Source organism: Athene noctua, chromosome 36, assembly GCF_965140245.1.
Source record: "Athene noctua chromosome 36, bAthNoc1.hap1.1, whole genome shotgun sequence".
Taxonomy (NCBI): Eukaryota; Metazoa; Chordata; class Aves; order Strigiformes; family Strigidae; genus Athene; species Athene noctua.
The window spans coordinates 782,880-805,973 of record NC_134072.1 but is presented as its reverse complement, the minus strand read 5'-3'; the positions used below and the strand labels follow the sequence as shown (position 1 = coordinate 805,973).

Below are 23,094 nucleotides of genomic sequence, written 5' to 3'. Positions count from 1 at the left end.
ACAGACTATAAAATATGGTTACGATAATAGTTGGTTTTTTTTTTAAAATCTGCTCTAGTTACAGACTATAAAATATGGTTACGATAATAGTTGTTTTTTTTTTAAAAAAAATCTGCTATCGTTACAGACTATAAAATATGGTTACGATAATAGTTGTTTTTTTTTTAAAAAAATCTGCTCTAGTTACAGACTATAAAATATGGTTACGATAATAGTTGTTTTTTTTTTTAAAATCTGCTCTAGTTACAGACTATAAAATATGGTTACGATAATAGTTGTTTTTTTTTTAAAAAAAATCTGCTATCGTTACAGACTATAAAATATGGTTACGATAAGTTTTTTTTTTTTAAAAAAATCTGCTCTAGTTACAGACTATAAAATATGGTTACGATAAGTTTTTTTTTTTTTAAAAAATCTGCTCTAGTTACAGACTATAAAATATGGTTACGATAAGTTTTTTTTTTTTTTAAAAAATCTGCTCTAGTTACAGACTATAAAATATGGTTACGATAAGTTTTTTTTTTTTTAAAAAATCTGCTCTAGTTACAGACTATAAAATATGGTTACGATAAGTTTTTTTTTTTTTAAAAAATCTGCTCTAGTTACAGACTATAAAATATGGTTACGATAAGTTTTTTTTTTTTTTAAAAAATCTGCTCTAGTTACAGACTATAAAATATGGTTACGATAAGTTTTTTTTTTTTTAAAAAATCTGCTCTAGTTACAGACTATAAAATATGGTTACGATAAGTTTTTTTTTTTAAAAAAAAATCTGCTCTAGTTACAGACTATAAAATATGGTTACGATAAGTTTTTTTTTTAAAAAAAAAATCTGCTCTAGTTACAGACTATAAAATATGGTTACGATAAGTTTTTTTTTTTTAAAAAAAATCTGCTCTAGTTACAGACTATAAAATATGGTTACGATAAGTTTTTTTTTTTTAAAAAATCTGCTCTAGTTACAGACTATAAAATATGGTTACGATAAGTTTTTTTTTTTAAAAAAAATCTGCTCTAGTTACAGACTATAAAATATGGTTACGATAATTTTTTTTTTTTAAAAAAATCTGCTCTAGTTACAGACTATAAAATATGGTTACGATAATAGTTTTTTTTTTTTTTTTAAAAAAATCTGCTATCGTTACAGACTATAAAATATGGTTAGGATAATATTATTTTTAAAAAAAAAAAAATCTGCTATCGTTACAGACTATAAAATATGGTTACAATAATAGGGTTTTTTTTAAATATATCTGCTATAGTTACAGACTATAAAATATGTTTATGATAGATTTTTTTTAAAAAAAATCTGCTATATTTAGAGACTATAAAATGTTTATGATAATAGTTTTCTTTTTTAAAAAAGTATCTTCCATAGTTACAGACTATAAAATACGTTTATTATAATAGATTTTTTTAAAAAATTATATCTGCTCTAGTTACAGACTATAAAATATGGTTACGATAATAGTTTTTTTTTTTTAAAAAAAAATCTGCTCTAGTTACAGACTATAAAATATGGTTACGATAATAGTTTTATTTTTAAAAAAATGTATCTTCTATAGTTACAGACTATAAAATATGGTTACGATAATAGGTTTAAAAAAAATCTGCTATGTTTATATAAAAAAGTATAAAAAGTATATCTAAACAAACATACCGTAGTGCATATAATATCAGCACGACACAATATTAGATGGTCTATATATAAAAATTATTTATTTATACTTTAAATTTTTAAATATATATATATTTAAGTATATATATATATTTTAAAATTTAAAGTATAAATAAATAATTTTTTAGGTTGACTGCTCCTTTCTCAGAGCTGGGCGTGAAACTTACAGTCTCTAAAATAGAGATACTATCAAAGGTTTTTTTATATAAATATATGTATATATAAAAAGTTTCTCTATATAGGAGTGTATATATATAAAATAAATATGCTATATATAAAAAAAAAATATATAGGTGTGTATATATATGAAATAAATATGCTATATAAAATATATATATAGGAGTGTATATATAAGAAATAAATATATTTATAGGAGTGTATATATATAAAATAAATATATATAGGAGTGTATATATATAAAATAAATATATATAGGAGTGTATATATAAGGAATAAATATGCTATATATAAAAAAATACATAGGAGTGTATATATATGAAATAAATATGCTATACATAAAAAAAATATATAGGAGTGTATATATATAAAATAAATTTGCTATATAAAAATATATATAGGATTGTATATATAAGAAATAAATATATATATGAGTGTATATATAAGAAATAAATATGCTATATATATAAAAATATATAGGAGTGTATACATATGAAATAAATATGCTATATTTAACAAAAAATATAGGAGTGTATATATATAAAATAAATACGCTATATATAAAAATAGATATATAGGAGTGTATATATATATAAAATAAATACGCTATATATAAAAATAGATATATAGGAGTGTATATATTTATAAATTAAATACGCTATATATAAAAATAGATATATAGGAGTGTATATATATATAAAATAAATACGCTATATATAAAAATAGATATATAGGAGTGTATATATATAAAATAAATACGCTATATATAAAAATAGATATATAGGAGTGTATATATATATAAAATAAATATGCTATATAAAAAAATAGATATATAGGAGTGTATATATATATAAAATAAATATGCTATAGATATTAAAAAATATGTAGGAGTGTATACATATGAAATAAGTACGCGACATATAAGACATAAGAATATAACAAAATAGTGTAACTGTATATATAATTTATGTATATAAACCTATATATGGTTTTAAAATTATAATTATAAAATATTATTTTGATAGATAATTTATGTATATAATTTTAATATCATTTTTATCTAGAATTTATAATTTTATATAGATAATTTTTATATATAAAGAAATAATTTTTCAGGTGGACTCTGCTCCTTTCTTGGTGCTGGACATGAGAGATACTGACTAAAAACCACCTATACTCCTAAGGAAGTTTTAAATAAATATATATATGTGTGTGCGTGACGCTTCCTGAAAGTGCAACGTCACTGACAGCCATGAAGATTATTCAAAGCCCTATTTAAATATTCGTCCTTTAATAATTTTATTTCAATAGGCCTCGCTCTAGGAAGAAGAAAGAGTAACTGGAAGATGCTAAAGCCGAGTTAGAAAACTGGAGAACGGGGATATTAACCAGCCGGGCCTTGGGCTCGCTCTGATACCGAGGGATTAATTTTAGTCTTTAGTCCCGAGAGTCGTTGCGTCGGTTTTTAGAGTCGTCGTGGTTTAGGGGATGGAGCTGGGTTTATCTTTACGGCACACCCGTCCTTGGTTGGGCCGAGGCTGCGTGCGGACTCGGCCCTCGGCTCCCCGCGGGGTTCCCCGCGTATCGCTGTGACACTTTGACCCCGGCAATGGCTCGTTGCGTTAACGACGGGGGGGAAAAAAAAAAAAAGAAATTAAATTGATTTATGACCCAAATCATCCCTTCGGCAGCAGAACTCGTTTAAAAAAGTGAGTGAACGCTCAGTTTTCTAACGGCAGAGTGAAGGCGGCCTCGTGCCGTGGGGCTGGAGAGGTTCGGTGTCGTGGTTTAAATGACGGATCGAATTGCTTGTTTGGGGGATTTTTTTTTTTATTTTATTCTTTTTTTAAATAAAAAAGTGGTTTTTTTCCTCAATTTGCGGCCATGCGTAACTCCCCCGGACATTTCTGCTGTTGAGGTTGACGTGACCGACGCAAGTGGAGATGCCCACGAGACACAAAGAGCCGACGGATTTGCCTCTGTGCTCAAATTTTTTTTTTTTTTTTTTTTTTCACTATTTTAAAAGGAAACCTTCACTTTTATATATTCTTCAGGGAGAATTTTCATTTTCACCCTTTTTCTGGCTCTCGCAGCCACAAGCCGATATTCTTTAATTATATATTCAATAGAATTGAATAATAATATCATTTCAATCATTTCTTTAACGGACTCGTGTCGCTCGTAGCTTTAAGAAAGAACAAAATTACAAAATACTCATTTTTTTTTTTAAACTAATAAGCAATATTTCACATCACATCCCCCAGACAAGTTGTCCGGGCTTTTGGCCACCAAACGGGCCGAGAGGTCGTCCAGTGACGGAGGCAAGCTGGTTGCCGCTATTCGGCAGGTTTGTTGCTCGGGTGCCTTCGGCGATGGGATTTTTTTTGACTGAAAATCTCCTTTTTTTGGGCCAGAGCCTCTGCACCCTCCGCGGCTGCTGCTGGAGCCCCCAGAGCGACCCCAGCGTGCCCTGGTGCTTCTTCTCCCTACACCACGGGTACAAGGTGGACGGCCCCGTGGAAACAACTCAGGAGGGTGAGTTGGCACCAAAGCTCCCACGCGTGCGGGCAGGCAGACTCCATTTCAGTACCAGTAATTATTTCATTTTATTTCATTGTATTTTATTTTATTTTATTTTATTTTATTTTATTTTATTTTATTTTATTTTATTTTACTTTATTTTATTTTACTTTATTTTATTTTATTTTATTTTAATTTGATTTGATTTTATTTTTAATTTTTTTTTGTTCTGTTCTACTTTATTTTATGATTTGATTTTATTTTTATTTTATTTCATTTTATTTTATTTTTAAATTTTATTTTATTTTTTTGTTCTGTTCTACTTTATTTTATGATTTTATTTTATTTTATTTTAATTTAATTTTATTTTATTTTATTTTTAAATTTTATTTTATTTTTTTGTTCTGTTCTACTTTATTTTATGATTTGATTTTATTTTTATTTTATTTCATTTTATTTTATTTTTAAATTTTATTTTATTTTTTTGTTCTGTTCTACTTTATTTTATGATTTGATTTTATTTTTATTTTATTTTATTTTATTTTATTTTTAAATTTTATTTTATTTTTTTGTTCTGTTCTACTTTATTTTATGATTTGATTTTATTTTTATTTTATTTTATTTTATTTTATTTTATTTTATTTTTAAATTTTATTTTATTTTTTTTGTTCTGTTCTACTTTATTTTATGATTTGATTTTATTTTACTTTCTTTTTATTTTATCTTACTTTATTTTTCTTATTTTAGTTAATTTTATTGGTTTTTATTTTTTAAAAATTTAATTTAATGTTATTTTATTTTATTTTATTTACTTTATTTTTAAATTTTATTTTATTTTTTTGTTTTATTCTGTTCTATTTTATTTTATGATTTTATTTTATTTTACTTTCTTTTTGTTTTATCTTTATTTTTCTTATTTTAGTTAATTGTACTGGTTTTGTTTATTTTAAAAAAAATTAATTTAATGTCATGTCATTTTATTTTATTTTATTTTATTTTATTTTATTTTATTTTATTTTATTTTTAAATTTTATTTTATTTTTTGTTTTGTTCTGTTCTACTTTATTTTATGATTTTATTTTATTTTACTTTCTTTTTATTTTATCTTTATTTTTCTTATTTTAGTTAATTTTACTTGTTTTGTTTATTTTTTAAAAATTTAATTTAATGCCATTTTATTTTATTTTATTTTATTTTATTTTATTTTATTTTATTTTATTTTATTTTATTTTTTAATTTTATGTTATTTTTTGTTCTGTTCTATTCTATTCTTTATTTTAAGATTTGATTTTATTTTACTTTATTTTTATTTTATCTTACTTTATTTTTATCTTAGTTAATTTTACTGGTTTTATTTATTTTTTAAAAAATTAATTTAATGTAATGTAATTTAATTTTATTTAATTTTATTTTATTTTATTTTAATTTTTGTTATTTTTTATTCTGTTCTATTCTATTCTATTTAATGATTTTCTTTTATTTTACATTATTTTAATTTTATTTTACTTTATTTTTATCTTATTTCACATTATTTTATTTTAGTTAATTTTGCTATTCTCAAAATTTTATTTTATTTTTATTTTTTATTTTGTTTTGTTCTGTTCTACTTTATTTTATTATTTGATTTGATTTTACTTTATTTTTATTTTATCTTTATTTTTATCTTATTTTACTTTATTTTATTTTAGTTAATTTTACTGGTTTTGTTTATTTTTACAAAATTTAATGTAATTTTATTTTATTTTTTATTTTGTTTTGTTCTGTTCTATTCTATTCTTTATTTTAAGATTTGATTTTATTTTACTTAATTTTTATCTTTATTATTATCTTATTTTAATATTTTTTAGATTTTATTTTATATTTTTTTTCTGTTCTATTCATTTTATGATTTGATTTTATTTTACTTTATTTTTGTCATTATTTTTATCTTATTTTACTTTATTTTAGTTAATGTTACTATTTTTAAAATTTTACTATTTTATTTTTTATTTTGTTTTGTTCTGTTCTATTCTACTTGATGATTTTATTCTATTTTATTTTAAATTTATTTTACTTTATTCTTATCTTATTTTACTTTTTATTTTAGATAATTTTACTATTTTGGTTTTTTAAAAATATTTTATTTTATTCTTTTTATGTTATTTTTCTGTTCTATTCTATTCTATTCTATTCTAGTCTAAATCTATTCTGTTCTAGTCTATTCTACTTTATGATTTTATTTTATTTTATTTTAAATTTATTTTACTTTATTCTTATTTTACTTTATTTTAGTTAATTTTACTATTTTGGTTTTTTTAATATTTCATTTTATTCTTATTATTTTATTTTTCTCTTCTAGTCTAGTCTAGTCTAGTCTAGTCTAAATCTATTCTGTTCTAGTCTATTCTACTTTATGATTTTATTTTATTTTTATTTTAAATTTATTTTACTTTATTCTTATTTTACTTTATTTTAGTTACTTTTACTATTTTTTAAAAAAATATTTTATTTTATTCTTTTTATTTTTCTATTCTAGTCTAGTCTAGTCTATGCTAGCCTAGTCTATGCTAGTCTAGTCTAGTCTAGTCTAAATCTATTCTGTTCTATTCTTTCTACTTTATGATTTTATTTTATTTTAAATTTATTTTACTTTATTCTTATCTTATTTCACTTTATTTTAGTTAATTTTACTATTTTGTTTTTTTTTAATATTTTATTTTATTCTTATTATTTTATTTTTCTGTTCTAGTCTAGTCTAAATCTATTCTGTTCTAGTCTATTCTACTTTATGATTTTATTTTATTTTTATTTTAAATTTAATGTACTTTATTCTTATTTTATTTTAGTTAATTTTACTATTTTGTGTTTTTTTAAATATTTTATTTTATTATTTTTATTTTTCTATTCTATTCTAGTCTATGCTAGTCTAGTCTAGTCTAGTCTAAATCTATTCTGTTCTTTCTACTTTATGATTTTATTTTATTTTATTTTAAATTTATTTTACTTTATTCTTGTCTTATTTCACTTTATTTTAGCTAATTTTACTATTTTGTTTTTTTTTAATATTTTATTTTATTCTTATTTTATTTTTCTGTTCTAGTCTAGTCTAGTCTAAATCTATTCTGTTCTAGTCTATTCTACTTTATGATTTTATTTTACTTTATTTTAAATTTATTTTACTTTAATCTTATTTTATTTTAGTTAATTTCACGATTTTTGGTTTTTATTTTGTTTTACGAAATGAAAGTAAATTCCGTTCAATGCAATGAAGTGTGTGTAGGGGTAGGGCGGGGGCGACGGTTTAACTGACGGAGGCGAGTCCTACGGCCGGAATCGATCCCTGGGAGGGCCGAGGCGCTGGCGCAGCTCGCCGGGAGCGGTGTGGCTGCCCCCTCCCTGGCAGGGCTCAAGGCCGGCCTGGACGGGCTTTGGGCAGCCTGGGCTGGCGGCGTGATCTCATTCCACCCCCCCAAGGGTTCCAGGCCACGCTGACGCGTCTCCCCTCCCCTTCGCTCTTCGGGAGCGACATCGCCCGCGTCCTGCTCACGGCGCAGCACCAGACGCCCAATCGCTTTCGCTTCAAGGTGAGATTTTTCTCTTCATTATCAACAAAATTTTGGCCTGGCTGGAGCATGACGGAGATGCCGGGGGGGTATAAAGGCAGATTAATTCTCTTTCTCGTCCCATGACTCCCCCCCAAAATACAACCTGCTACTTCCAAGGTAAAATTTTGACCAGGAGCATCTTTTTTGTACCCGGAGGAGCCAAGTTTTTCAGGATTTGCGTGTGAAAAATTGCAAACACCTTTTAAAAGATCAGCTTTGACTGTCTGCCTTCCCGCCCGCTGCCCTTCTGTGGAAAATGGTTTTGCACCAAATACATTTATTCACGACTATTTCAGCAGAAAGCTTTAACCCTTTCTTTGCGTTTTACGGAAAATTTGGTGCTCGGTGCGTAGCAAATGTGCAGAAATCTGTGGGTTTGGGGAGTGGACAGAACTTCTGTTGTTTGGCTTTTTTTTTTTTTTTTTAAATTTTTATTTCGTTGTTTTTGTTTTGTTTTGTGGGGTTTAGTTTTCGTTTGCTTTTAAGATATTATTTTTAAATTTTATTTATTTATTTATTCATTTTTTTACCCCTCTGTTTTTGGTTTGTTGGTTTGTTTTTGGTTTTTTTTTTTTTTTCCCCAAAATTTTAAAATTTTCTTGGGGCTGGAGCGTGTTTGCCACATGTTTTCCTGCCAAAAATCTGGAAGTCAGGCTGGATTTGGCTCCACCCAGCCATGGTAGGACACGCAGAAAGACTGAAGATGAGATGCTGAAGAAGGGCTGGGCAATGCCTACAAATAGGGTCCTGCAGAATTCTGCCTCCTGCATATTTCCAACGGGGAAAAACACCCTCAGATCAAGCAGTAATGGGAAATACTCTCGTTACTGCCCAAATAAAGAGGCTGAATAGGTTTTCCCAGCCTTAATTTTGCCATTTATTGACGTTGACTTGTTGTGACGCTGTTTTGAAAACAGGTGGGGTGTTTTTTTTTCGCCAAGCGAAATTCAGATGGTCGTGCTGGAAAGTGTTAAAACGAGGCGTTAATTTCGAAATTATTTTGTTCTTTAAACATATATATTTTTTCTTTAATCATATGTAGATCACTGACCCTAAAACACAAAGATTCGAAGTCCCTCATGAGCATGTGAGACCCTTCAGTGGTCCGGCAGCCTCCAACTTAAAATATAAAGTTGACGTCCAGCAAAACCCCTTTGGCATCAAGGTGACTAGAAGAAGCAATGGAGGAGTTTTGTGAGTAAATTTTGGGCTTTTTATCCCTAAAATCACGTGGCCATCTGTTTTCTCAGAAGGTCTATGTTGCTTTGGGTGTCCTCTTCGGCGCGTGAACTGATTCTCCTCTTCTTTTGGTGGATAAATAGCACGAAAAGACTCTTTCTGCATAAAATTTGGGAGACGGGGAGGTCTAACGCACCAGGTTTGGCTTTTTCCGCATTGGCTCCGGGCCCTTAATCCCAGGGAGAATTGATTAATTGTGCCATCGATTCATCAATAACAATTACGTCTTATTTATGACGTTGCTCCTCAAGTTCTCAACCCCCCCAAATCAGGTGGTGTTTTGGGTGTGTGATAGGAGACTATTTAGTACCAACTATTTAGTGCTAAGCTGGTCCTTGAAAACCATGAGTAAAATATTCAAAGTGCTTCTATACTGAAGGATTTTAATCCATTTGTTTTCTAAAAAAAAACCCAAAACCAACCCAAACCCACAACTAGAGAAAGCAAAGCTGGACTAACAGCCTTGCACCGAGACCCACCTCAAGCCGGAAGCCTCAGGGGTAAATATTTATTAAATCAATTAAAAAGTGATGGCTTAGCTGACCACTAGCAGAGTCAGATTGCTATCAACTCTTTAATTAATTAGGATTTGCATTTTTTCCTCTTATTAGCATTGTCTGCTTTCTTAAAGGCCTCTCTGAAGGCTGATTTATGATCAGCGAGGGGGTGCTCAGGACTGGTTTAGTTGACACGTGGCGGGGAAAATAATTTAATTTGTCTGGACCCGCTTGAAACAGGTCTAGATTTGTTTAGATTTTCCTTTCGGTTTTGATTTAATTTGGAGGAAAAGATGTCGGGGTGTTTGAAACGTGCGTTCGGACATTGCTTAAATTTTCCTTAGGTTTTTATTTAATTCGGAAAAAAATTAGAGTTGTGTTTGATGGTTTCGATGAAAAAAAAAAAACCAAAACAACAAAGCAACGCAATGAATAGATTTTTATTAAAAACCCCTCGGTATTTTTACAGCAATACGCAACATGACTGGTTTTGGGTAAAATATGAGATGCGTGTGATAAAATGAGTAGCGGCACGTGTTGGGTTGGTTTGTTGGTTTTTTTTTTTGGGGGGGGGGTGTTAGTGATCCTAATGGATCCAACCTTCAGCACCAAAATTTTTCCGCCACATGTCATCGTCCCGCCAGGTTCGACACCACCATCGGCCCCTTGCTCTACGCTGAGCAGTTTCTGCAGCTCTCCATCAAACTCCCCAGCAGCAACATCTACGGGGTGGGGGAGCACGTCCACAAGCAGTACCGGCACGACGTCAACTGGAAAACCTGGCCCATATTCAACCGGGACACGGCCCCGTCCGGAGTAAGAACTTATTTTATTCCGTTTTTTCTTCATTTCAAGTCAATTCTGGAATCTGGCTGTAGTTGGCACATTAATATCCTGTGAGGGTTTGGGGATTTTTTTGCCTTAAAGACTTGGCAAGTTTTGCCAAATGTGAGATACCACCGAACAAATTCCCGTCGAATGGCTTTTTGTAAATATTTGGATTGAATTTCTTGCGTTTTGCTGCAAATCAGCTGATGAATATTCATACCTGGCAGGTTTGGGGGTTTGCTTTTTTTTTTTTTAAATTTAAAAATTTTTTTTAATTTACCTGCTCATGAAGATGCAGCATTTTTTCCTTTCGTGGCATCGAACCTCGTGAAATTATGCAAAGCAAACCAAATCTGCCAGCAATTATTTCGTTTCTACATTTTCTGCCTTTTTTTTTTTTTTTTTTGAGGTGATTTCTAGCGCTTCTGGTTTTCAAAATGTGTAAAAACATATTTTTCCATCTGCAATGAGATGTTTTATCCTGAATCCGTGAGGTTTTGACGCTCTATCGCTGCATTAACTCGCAAAGTTTGTCATTTAAAATCAGTCATGGGTATTTATATTAATTTTTTTGCTTTTATTGCTTTTTCTGACTTGGATTCCCCCCCACAACAATATTTTTTTGGGGGGTACTTTGGGGGAAATAGTCAAATGTTATTTCTTATTGATATATTTTGGGCTCGATGAGAAAAAAGGAAATATTAGGTAGAGTGTGTAAGTGCTTGACTAAGGTAATGTTGCCCAAAATCCCCAATAAAAACCATTAAATTTCTGGTGAATAATCAACAACAGGGAGCAAGAAAAATGGTGTAGATCATGAAAGAAGAAATAATAAGTATATTTTTACATTTTATTTGAGTCTCCAAACCAGCTTATTTATAACGAAAGCATCTCAAACTCAATTTAAAATTGTTTTTCGTTATTTGAGATAATAATGAGATTAAACGAGTATTAAATGGAGATTATTTAATGCAGCGCTAATCCTCACGCTGAATTTAGACTAAGTCCTGAAGGCTTTTGCTGAAATAGGAGTGACCTGGACAGGATTCGGGGAGAAGTTCGGTTGGCAGTTAATCAATGTTTTAGGAGAAAAAAAATATTTTTTTTTCAAAATGTTGAGGCGTTGTCTGTGGGCTGAGACACCGGTTTTGATTTTTGAAGCGAAAACCGGAATTTGTCTCACTAGCAACGAAATTTATTGTAGAATAACTCTCCTTTATTTTCTTTCCACCCTCACCAGAGATGCAATTTATTATCTCCATCTCTGAAATAACGGGTACGTGGAGGTTCTTATCCAAACGGCGCAAATTTGGGGTAGATTTCCTAAATTTGTGCTTTCAACTAAAGACGTTCCCATAAAAGCGAGAAATAAAAATAATGAGGTCATTCTCGACTATTTTATTTATTGCTGTTTGTTTCTTTTTGACAAGTTTAACCTCAGGTGTGATATATTTTTGAGATGCCCCAGGGTGCATATAGTTCCTGTTTGGGTTTTTTTTGTTTGTTTGATTATTTTTTTGTTTGGTTGGGGTTTTTTTGTTTTGATTTTGGTTTTTAGGTTTTGGGGTTTTTTTGGTGGTGTTTCGGTTTTTTGTTTTTGTTGTTTTGGAGGTGTTTTTTTGGTTTTTGTTTGGTTGGTTTGGGTTTTTCTTTTTTTATTTTTTTTTCTTGTGTGTTTTTTCTTTTTTTTTTTTTTTTTTAAATCAGCTTTTCCGTTTCCCTTTAAGAACATGGATAACTTATACGGCGCTCAGACTTTCTTCTTGTGTTTGGAAGACAACACTGGAGCCTCTTTTGGCGTTTTCTTGATGAACAGCAATGCCATGGGTAAGGATGTCTACTGTAGAAGTATTGCAAAAAAAAAAAGAAATTATTTCAATATATTATTCAAATGATCCGCAAAGCCATGGCTAAGAATGCCTCCTCCATAGCTCTAAGTATTGCAAAATAAATAAATATATTTATAAATGATCCGCAGGGCTATTGCACTGCGACCCCGCCGAGCTGATGTAGATATTTTTTTTTAAAGTTGACAGTCACATGTCAAATTTTGAGGAAAGTTGCCTTAAAATCTGCGACTGCAGGCGTTTTTCCGAGCATTTCCTTGTCTCCTATACAAGCAGCGCTACGGTTGTGTCGCAGGATGGGTGTCACACACCTTGTGGGCGTTTTTTGGGCGCGTTCAGGGATGTTTCAGGACAAGATATTAAAATCTGATTTTAAATTTATACTGAGCGGCACTTGTAAATTCGTGCCTGTAATTCCTCTTCGATAAGCGTGTCCATATTTGGATGCTCCACAAATATTCAACCATCCTGAGGCTGAAAATTTAAGGAGCAGTTGGGCCATCAGATTTCTCTTTCTGGATTGTAAAGGACTGTAAATTTTTTCGGAAAAAAAAAGAAAAGAAAAGAAAAGAAAAGAACGGAAAACTTTCCACCTTCATTGCAAGCTCCAATAAGGGTTTTGGGCTTCCTTGAATACTTTTATTTGATATTTTCTCCCGATCAATTTTTACATCTTTTGCATTGGCTTCGCGGTTAGGTTTAGGTAACAACCCAACTCGAATTTGTGCTTTTTTTTTTTTTTTTTTCATGCAGAGTTCGCCCTGCAGCCGGCGCCGGCTGTCACTTACAGAACAATTGGGGGAATTCTTGATTTTTACATCTTCTTGGGAGACACCCCCGAGCAAGTGGTGCAGGAGTACGTGAAGGTACGTGGGGGAACCCCAAGCCAAAGGGAGTGGATCCTCCGTCCTTGGAGGCTCTTGCTCCTTCTGCTTTGACCGAGGGTGATCTTTGAGTCGATGATCTCCAACCTCCATCATCCTGTTGCTGATCTTGAGAAATTATGCACTGAACAGTTTTGTTGTGGGTTGGGTTTTGTTTTTGTTTGTTTTTTTTTTTTTTTTAAGTTTTCTATTCTCCCTCTTTATTTTCACGACTCTTCACTGTTTTATCAATCCAAAATTATAACTCAGGGTTTGCCCCTGACCCCTGGGATTTCACGCTAACACAATTTGATGGCGTTGGAGTATCTATACTCTACGTAGCTATTGCATCTATGGAAACGAATTCCCATTTGTGTTTTTGGTGGCCAAATACATTTTTCAATGACTTCTTAAGGAAAGGGTAAGTAAGTTTTTAAACAGCATTAAATTTAGTTTGCTAGTAACTTAAATATTCACGTATTCTATTCTATTCTATTCTATTCTATTCTATTCTATTCTATTCTATTCTATTCTATTCTACATTTATTCTATTCTAAATGTATTCTAAATCTATTCTAAATCTATTCGAAATTTATTCTGTTTATTGTAAATTTATTCTAAATTTATTCTAAATTTATTCTATTCTATTCTAAATTTATTCTAGTCTATTCTAAATTTATTCTATTCTATTCTATTCTATTCTAAATGTATTCTAAATCTATTCTAAATTTATTCTGTTTATTGTAAATTTATTCTATCTATTCTAAATCTATTCTATTCTATTCTATTCTATTCTAAATCTATTCTATTCTATTCTATTCTATTCTATTCTATTCTATTCTATTCTATTCTAAATGTATTCTAAATCTATTCTGTTTATTGTAAATTTATTCTATCTATTCTAAATCTATTCTATTCTATTCTATTCTATTCTATTCTATTCTATTCTATTCTATTCTATTCTATTCTATTCTATTCTATTCTATTCTATTCTAAATCTATTCTATTCTAAATTTATTCTAAATTTATTCTATATTCGATTTGATTTGATTCAATTCGATTCGATTCCGTTCCATTCCATTCCGTTCCATTCCGTTCCGTTCCGTTCCATTCCGTTCCGTTCCATCCCATCCCATCCCATTCCATTCCATTCCATCCCATTCCATTCCGTTCCATTCCATTCCATCCCATTCCCCTCTACACTTTTCATGCCGTTTCCCTTATTTCTAGGCAGTTTCCCCTTACTTAGATCTCCCCAATTTTTCAGGCTCATTCGCAGCTTCCCTTTACCTCGCCTCTCGGCAGTCCTGCTCCTGCGACCAGGAGCGCTGGCGTTGCGCCGGTACCTGAGGTTTTCGCTCAGGCCTAACAGCTGCTGTGTAAATCCGAGACTAAGAATGTCATTGCAGCTGAGCGCCTCCGGGCAGGCGGCGGACGTGGGGGCGTAACGCCAGCAGCCAGGACGAGGCGGCGATCTGCTAGGGCAGAAATCCTATCAGATGTAACCTTAGAATAGATAATAACATACAATAATTAATAATATAAACCCATTTCATTCGTAATATAACATTTATATTATAGTACATAATCGGCAATATAAAATTTAAATTAATTTATAATATAAATTATGTATACTTTATATACTATATGCAATGTATACAATTATATATTATCAATAACAATATAAATTTTATTATTCAATGATATAAAATCCATATAATATAAATTACATTATATACATTATACATGTTATATATAATATAATATAATATAATATAATATTACATTACATTATATACATTATACATGTTATATATATTATATTATATTATATTATATTATATTATATTATATTACATTACATTACATTATATAATATAATATAATATTACATTACATAATATAATATAATATAATATAATATAATATAATATAATATAATATAACATTATATTATATTATATTATATTATGGTATGTTGTTATGTCATATCATATCATATCATATTATATTATATTACATTATATTATATTATATTATGGTATGTTGTTACGTTATATTATATTATATTATATTATATTATATTATATTATATTACATTACATTAGATTACATTAGATTAGATTAGATATTATGTTATGATTATAATAGATTATGTTATTTATATAATATAGATTTTATATTAATTTATAATATAAATTATGTATTATAATATAGTGTGTATAACTATATTGTATATAATAATGTTAATATTATTTAATAATATAAAATTGATATATTACATTATATATTATACATCATATATTATATATTAGATGGAATTCTATTATATATTGCACTATATTATTTATAAAATAAAAATGTTATATTATTTATAGTATAAAATGTATAATATACTATATATTATCCATTATATTAAATGATATATAATAATATGAGATATTATTTAATAATGTAAAATTGATTATATGTGATATTGTATTATATATCGTACATTACCTATTATAACTATTATACGATATATTATATTACGTTATATTATATTACATATTATTTCTATAACATGAAATTTATATATAGTGTTATATATTTATTAAATTTATTTAATTAAAAATATATACTTTAATATACAACAGAATAAATTACCCCTTTTGGTAGCAACGGCTCCATCATTCCTCCCGTCATTCACATTTGGTTGAGTTGGGTTTTTTTTTTTGGAAAAGCAAAGCAAAGCAAAATCCATCAGCGTCGCGCGGTCGGCCGGACCAGCCGTGGCGGTGGCGGCGGCGGCGCTCCGGTCCGGGGGCAATCCGGGAGGGGGCTGACCGCGCTCGCTCTTTTTCCTCGGAATTCCCAGTTCCTCGGCTTGCCGGCGTTGCCGTCCTACTGGGCGCTGGGGTTTCAGCTCAGCCGCTACGGCTCCGCGTCCCTCGCCGAGGTGAAGGCTGTTGTGGAGCGGAACAGAGCAGTCGGACTCCCTTACGTGAGTAAAAACATGATTTGTTAATTTTTTTTTTTTAAACCTCTCAACCCACTTTTCTATATAAAATGATTCTGAATGTCCTTTTTTTCATGGAAGCAATTATTTTATTTGTTTTATTTATTATTTCCACCTCAATATTTTTATTTATAAACTCTGGCTTAAGCTGTGAACCGACGACTTCCAACCCAATATCCAACATGCAAAAACTATGCAAAATTCATCTCACGCACTCTGGAAAATTCAAAGCGTCACAAGCCAATTTTCAATTTTTTCCCCCGATTTAGCGATGGATAAGTGTTTTTTTTTAAAAAAAAAACCACGCTGTGTGCCCGCAGGCAGCTGATGGCTGGTTTTGGGGGATTTTGAATGAAAACGGGGCCTGGTGAGGGCCCGGGCCCCATGTCCCGTTTTGTCCCGTGTCCCTCCAGGACGTCCAGCACACGGACATCGACTACATGGAAGCGAGGAAAGATTTCACCTACGACAAAGTGAACTTCAGAGACCTCCCCAGCTTCCGAAATTATTTGCATGACTACGGGCAAAAATACGTTATCATACTGGTGAGCGTTCGGCTAGTTATTTTTTGCGTCTTAAATAATAGAATTATCGGGATAAGTGGGTTATATTTAATTTTTTAAAATATAGATGTTGTTACAGGAGACTTTCTGTGGTGATAGGTGTAGAGCTCCAGTACTTGGTGGAGAGAACAGTTATAGATTAAAATATATTTAATAAATATTTTTAAAAAGTAAAGATAATACAATTATTAATACATAGGATATATTTTATTTATATCAATTATTTAAATGCATTTATATTATTATAAATATTTGTATTATTAAAGATTAGTATTCATATCATTATAAAGATTTGTATTATTGAATATTATAACAGTGCTATATAGATTTATAATTATTTTATTATTCATCTATATTGGCATGATATAAATAATAATATAATCAATATAACGTTCTAGATAGTCATATTTATAAAATAATTTTATATAAATATAACATTTATACTAATTTAAAATAGAAAGAGAAAATTTAAAATAACTAGAAATCGAAAATTTAAAATAGAAAGAGAAAATTTAAAATAACTAGAAATTGAAAATTTAAAATAGAAATAGAAAATTTAAAATTAATAAAAATCGAAAATTTAAAATAGAAATAGAAAATTTAAAATAAATAAAAATTGAAAATTTAAAATAGAAAAAGAAAATTTAAAATAAATAAAATTTGAAAATTTAAAATAGAAATAGAAAACGTAAAATAACTAAAATTCGAAAATTTAAATAGAAATAGAAAATTTAAAATAAATAAAATTTAAAATAGAAATAGAAAATTTAAAAACATTATCTCTTAAATGTAAATGTAAAATTTAAATTTTACATATAATCTATTTTAAATGTAAATTTAAAATTATAAATAGAAAGAGCAAATTTATAAATTTTATAATTGAAATTTAAATTTTACATTTACATTTTAAAGATAATGTTTATAAATTCGCCATTTTTATTTTGTTTTCTATTTAAATGCAACATATATTTTAAATTTTACGTATAATATGTAAAATTACTATAATATGTAAAAATACACATAATATGTGAAATTTAAAATATATGTGAAATTTTAAAAAATTAAAATGTAAAATTTAAAAAATGTAAAATGTAAAAAAATTAAGATGTATAATTCAATACATAAATTATATGTAAAATAAATTTAATGTATATTATGTTTTAAATTTCAATTTAAAATTTAAACTGGAAAGAGCAAATTTATAAATATTATAATTGAAATTTCAATTTTACATTTACATTTTAAAGATAATGTTTATAAATTCGCCATTTCTATTTTGTTTTGAATTTAAACGTAACGTATATTTTAAGTTTTACATATAATGTTACATATTATACATATATATACATATATTTACATATATATACATATATATGTACATATTATATGTAAAATTTAAAATATATATAAAATTTTAAACAATTAAAATGTAAAATTTTTTGAAATTAAAATTTAACATTTTATAAAATGAAAAATTAAAAAATTAAAATGTAAAATTTAATACGTAAATTAGATGTAAAATGAATTTAATGTATATTATGTTTTAAATTTAAAAGTTAAACTAAAAGAGCAACTTTATAAATGTTATTTGACAATTGAAACTTAAATTTTACATTTCAATTCTGCATCTCATGTATCTTAAATTGAAATTTAAAATGTAAACTAGAAGGAGCAAATTTAGAAATGTTATAGGACAACTGAAATTTAAATTTTGCATTTAACTTTTACACACGACATATTTTGCATTTAAATTTAAAATTGAGAAATCTCAAGTTTAGAAATATATTTATAAAATACGGCTTCAATATGTTATATATTATAAAATAATAATTAATTTTATTGTTGTAGTGTGATATTATATGTAATATCATATATAATATTATGCTATAGATGATATCGTATATAATGTTATATCTTATAGAATATATTTTATATATTATATTGTATATATGATATATATATGAAATATTTATATCATATATTATATTGATATATGATATTATATATTATGTATATGATATATGATATTTATGACATTATATATGATATTATGTATAATATCACTATAATATATAGAATATTATAATTATATAAAAATGAATATAATCATGTAACAATAATTATAATTATAATGATAATAATTGTTACATGAGACATCTTCTCATGTTGCTGGGCTCTACACAATCCGTGGAGAGAATCAGCGACCGATGGAGAGAACCTTCATACGTGTTTATATATTTATTTATTTTTTACTATATAAACCGAGGTTCTGTCTGTCTGTGAAACCCAACCCACCATGTCAGGAGTTCCGCGCCGTTGCTGGGCTCCACCCAAGCGCCGGCGAGCGGCCGGAGCCGGTGGCGAGCTCTTCTCTTGCCCGCGGCTTTGGGCCTTTTGTAGGACGCGGCGATCGGCACCGGGGCTCTGGCCGGGGGCTCGCCGTACCTGCCCTACCAGCGGGGACAGAGCGGGAACGTTTGGGTCAACGAGTCGGACGGAGTGACACCGTTAATTGGACAGGTGAGAAACCCCTGACAGAGCCCGAGCCCAAATCCCGTTGAGTTTGGGCCGGGGTAATTTTCCTTTTTTTCTGCAATTCTCAACATTTCACAATATTTCCTGATTTTATATCATTTATTTTTTCTTTAATTTTTTCTTTTTTAATTTTTTTTTTTTTACATTTTGACCTTTCAAAAGCAAAAGCGAGAAATTTTGAAGGGTTGAGAGACAGAAGCACCTAATATCTGTTTATTTTCAATAGATACCGGGGAGAAATTCCCCCTTTCCTGCTTTGAAAATCTCTTTATAAACAGGTTTACAAATGCGGCGGCTCATCGTAAATCTTGAGTAACTCAAAAGTAATTTTGACTTTAAAAATAACTTCGGGGTTTAGAGCTCATAAATTAACAAAGCTATTTTCTGCCTTCTTTCTGAGTGTCAATTTAACAAGGATATATTTAAGATTAATTGATAATTAATATTAACAGTGAGAATATTAGTTAATAATGATGTTTCACTCACGCAATTTACAACTCGAAAACCTTCTCCCGATCGCTGTATCGACACTGTCTTGCAAAACTAATAATCCCAAGGTTTTACACCCAAATGTTTCTCTGAGATTTGCATAAATCTGAAGGAAATCTGAGGATTTTCATCTTTCTGCCAGGTCATCGACAGTTTAATTTTTTTTATTTTATTTTTTTTTTTTTTAAATTTTTTTTTTAAATTGCAGGTGTGGCCGGGAAGAACGGTCTTCCCAGACTTCACCAACCCTGACTGCACCAGCTGGTGGGTGGAGGAATGCAAAATATTTTACAACGAGGTGCCCTATGACGGGATCTGGATCGTGAGTAAATCCTGAAATGTTCCCATTTGCCCCAAACCAGGCTCTTGGCAAGTCAGGTTTTAATCTGCATTGGTTCGAAGGAAGATTTACTGAGAATACCCTGAAATCCGCAAGGGAATTTGTATCTTTTCCGCAGCGTTCAGTGCACTCGGGGTGAAATCTTTGTTTTTCTGCTGTTGGAGGGATTTTATTAGAAATTCCATTTGTCCAACGCATCGGTTGCTTGCTTCTTTCAATAAAGTGTATTTAATTTAATTTAATTTATCCAACAACTGACTGTGACGAGGATCATAATTACTACACTGACTTTTAATTAAAAAAAATTTTTGGGGGGTGAAAAGATGAACACTTTTTGTAGGATTTTGTCGGGTTTTAGCTCAATCAAGTCACATCTCTCAGGACGGAACAAACAACCTTTGTTTATAACGCAGGATTTGGGATAATTCTGGATTTCTCCACTTTGGGGGGAGTACCACCATCACCACTTTCGGATGTTCAAAAAGATTTTATTTTTTTTTTTTTTCTTTGCTTATTTTATAAATCTCTGTCCCGGTTGCTGGATGAGGAATTTGGCAGCTTCTTTAGATGTTTCTTTTGCCCCCAAGTCATAGTGGCTGCAAGTGGGTTTGTAATGGTATATTTGGCTGAAAACCCAAGAAATATTGCTGTTATGGATAAACGTTGTAGCTGCCATCTGAAATTCTGATTTGTGGCGTTTTTTTTCAGGATATGAATGAAGTAGCCAACTTTGTTCAAGGCTCAAGCAAAGGCTGTGAGCAGAACAACTTGAACTATCCTCCTTTCACGCCCCGTAAGTCCGTTGTCTTTCGCCGTGGAGAAAAAAAAAAAACAAACAGAAGAAACCCAAAATGTTTGGGAGTTACCGTCCCATCAGCTAAGAGCATGCGAGGGGATTTTTACTACGGGTTTTTCAATCATTATTATTGACTGAAATATGCCTACAGCCAGATCAATGATGCGGTTTGTTTAGCACATTGGAAAAAACCATCTGATTTTGTCTGATTTTACTCCAAATGATCACTGAGTGTTGCCACTCTCTTAATTTGATCTAACAGTGGTGTTCATTTTCTTGTCATGCCAACAGTTTTAGAGGCGAATTAAAATTCTTTATTAAGTCAGAAATTTGATTGTTGCCGGTGCACGGTCAGATCAAATCATTCAGGAATTTGGGGGTTAGTTTTTGGGTGAGTCCTTCCCGGCGCACAAAATCCATCCTGAAGCTGGATTTAAGCTTATTAAATTGAAAAATGAACGTAGCATCAGGCTACTAAATCCCGCCCTGCTTGCAAAGCCGCGTTTGCACGTGTTTTAGCGGCAGCCAGGGAGTTATTTTGCTATTTCTACACTAATTGCTGCGAGATACGGGAATTTTGAAGACAGAGGTGTTCTTTGTTAAAGCGGAGATGAACAAGCCTGGAAACCCGTGGTAACATCGTACGACACGGGTGAGCACTGAGCACCTGGTGTTGATGCAAATGCCAAAGCGAGAAGAGGGACAAAACGTCATGATTGTGCATGAAGGAAAAGAATAGAAATATTGTTTTTTTTGTTTGGCGCTTTTTTTTTTTGCCTTAATTAATCGATTAAACTTTTTTTTTTTTTTCCAAAAAATAATTTAAGTGCACTTCCAAACGCTTTCCCTGCAGATGTTGTCGATAGACTCTTGTATTCCAAGACGGTCTGTATGGATGCGGTGCAGAAGTGGGGGCAGCAATACGATGTTCACAACCTTTATGGATACTCCATGATCCTCTCCACACAACGGTGAGGAATCCTTCTTCGTTTTTTTACGAAAAAACTACGCAGCGTAGAGCATATGGCCTCTATTTAGAGCCATTTCGTTCCCCAGAGAACCTGATCTGGGGATCAATACGAGCGACCAGTCTTCCCACAACGGGCTGAACCTAGTCATTCAAAATGGCATTTTTAAAAAAAATTCCAGTTGAATTCTGAATCAAAATTCAAAGTCCTGGTGTTGGATTTCAGCGATGCCGCTGTCAGTAGAGGAAGCTGAAAGGAGGCCTGAGCTTTATTATTTGGAGTTTAAATGTGCCACAGGTTGGCAGGCAAAACGTCTATTAACTAAATTAATAGATTTATTAAGATTAATATATATATTAAGATAAATATATATTAATCTTAATATAGATTACCTTAACATATATATCTTAATTATAATTATATTAAAATATATATAATAGTATATATAAATATAATTTTCTTGATATATATAATCTTAATATATAATTAATCTTAATATATTTTATTAATTTAGTTAATAGACATCTGGTTAAACTTAAGTCAGTCTGTGTTCTTAGCTTATTTATCATTGTGAATGAATAAATGACCATGAATAGAAACTTTCCTTATTACAAATATCGTTGTCTCCACAACTTTTTTTTTTTTTTCCTCCCCCCTAATTCCAATTTTTTTTTTTTTTTTTTTGTTAACTTTCAGAGCCATCGAAACTTTGTTTCCTGGAAAACGAAGCTTCCTGCTTTCGAGGTCTACTTTTGCAGGATCGGGAAAGTACTCAGGACACTGGCTGGGGGATAACACGGCGTCGTGGGACCACATAAAATGGGCGATACCCGGAATGCTGGAATTTGGCCTCTTCGGAATCCCTTATGTATGAAAACAGTCATGTATGGCACCTTTGCCAAATCAGCGTGTATCCCTGATCAAGATGTATAAGCCCATCTGAAAAATAATTTAAAATTATATAAATAAATACATACACCAAAAAAAAAAAAATTAGAAAAATGTGTAGGAATAAATTACATAAACTAATAGAAAATAAAAGATAATAATACACTGGTCACATAATATAATAAATTAATCCCCTTTAATAAATTTTAATCCCTCTGTAGATTAAACCCTTTAGAATTCTGGTTTAAACAATTTTTTCCCCAAGAATATTTAATCTTTAGGCC

General features: G+C 29.9%; 1 protein-coding gene across 2 annotated transcripts in view; it reads left to right on the top strand.

The window, feature by feature from the left end:
* Positions 1 to 23,094, top strand: part of LOC141972819 (maltase-glucoamylase-like) — a 61,672-nt gene that overhangs the window by 6,501 nt on the left and 32,077 nt on the right. For both annotated transcript variants that reach the window (XM_074930855.1, XM_074930856.1), the window contains exons 3-15: positions 4,270 to 4,390; positions 7,829 to 7,938; positions 9,002 to 9,153; positions 10,340 to 10,511; positions 12,251 to 12,350; positions 13,124 to 13,236; positions 16,091 to 16,216; positions 16,645 to 16,776; positions 19,195 to 19,314; positions 20,027 to 20,140; positions 20,867 to 20,951; positions 21,808 to 21,925; positions 22,619 to 22,790. In XM_074930855.1, coding sequence (XP_074786956.1) covers positions 4,270 to 4,390; positions 7,829 to 7,938; positions 9,002 to 9,153; positions 10,340 to 10,511; positions 12,251 to 12,350; positions 13,124 to 13,236; positions 16,091 to 16,216; positions 16,645 to 16,776; positions 19,195 to 19,314; positions 20,027 to 20,140; positions 20,867 to 20,951; positions 21,808 to 21,925; positions 22,619 to 22,790 — 1,635 coding nt within the window. The remainder of the gene's footprint in view (positions 1 to 4,269; positions 4,391 to 7,828; positions 7,939 to 9,001; positions 9,154 to 10,339; positions 10,512 to 12,250; positions 12,351 to 13,123; positions 13,237 to 16,090; positions 16,217 to 16,644; positions 16,777 to 19,194; positions 19,315 to 20,026; positions 20,141 to 20,866; positions 20,952 to 21,807; positions 21,926 to 22,618; positions 22,791 to 23,094) is intronic.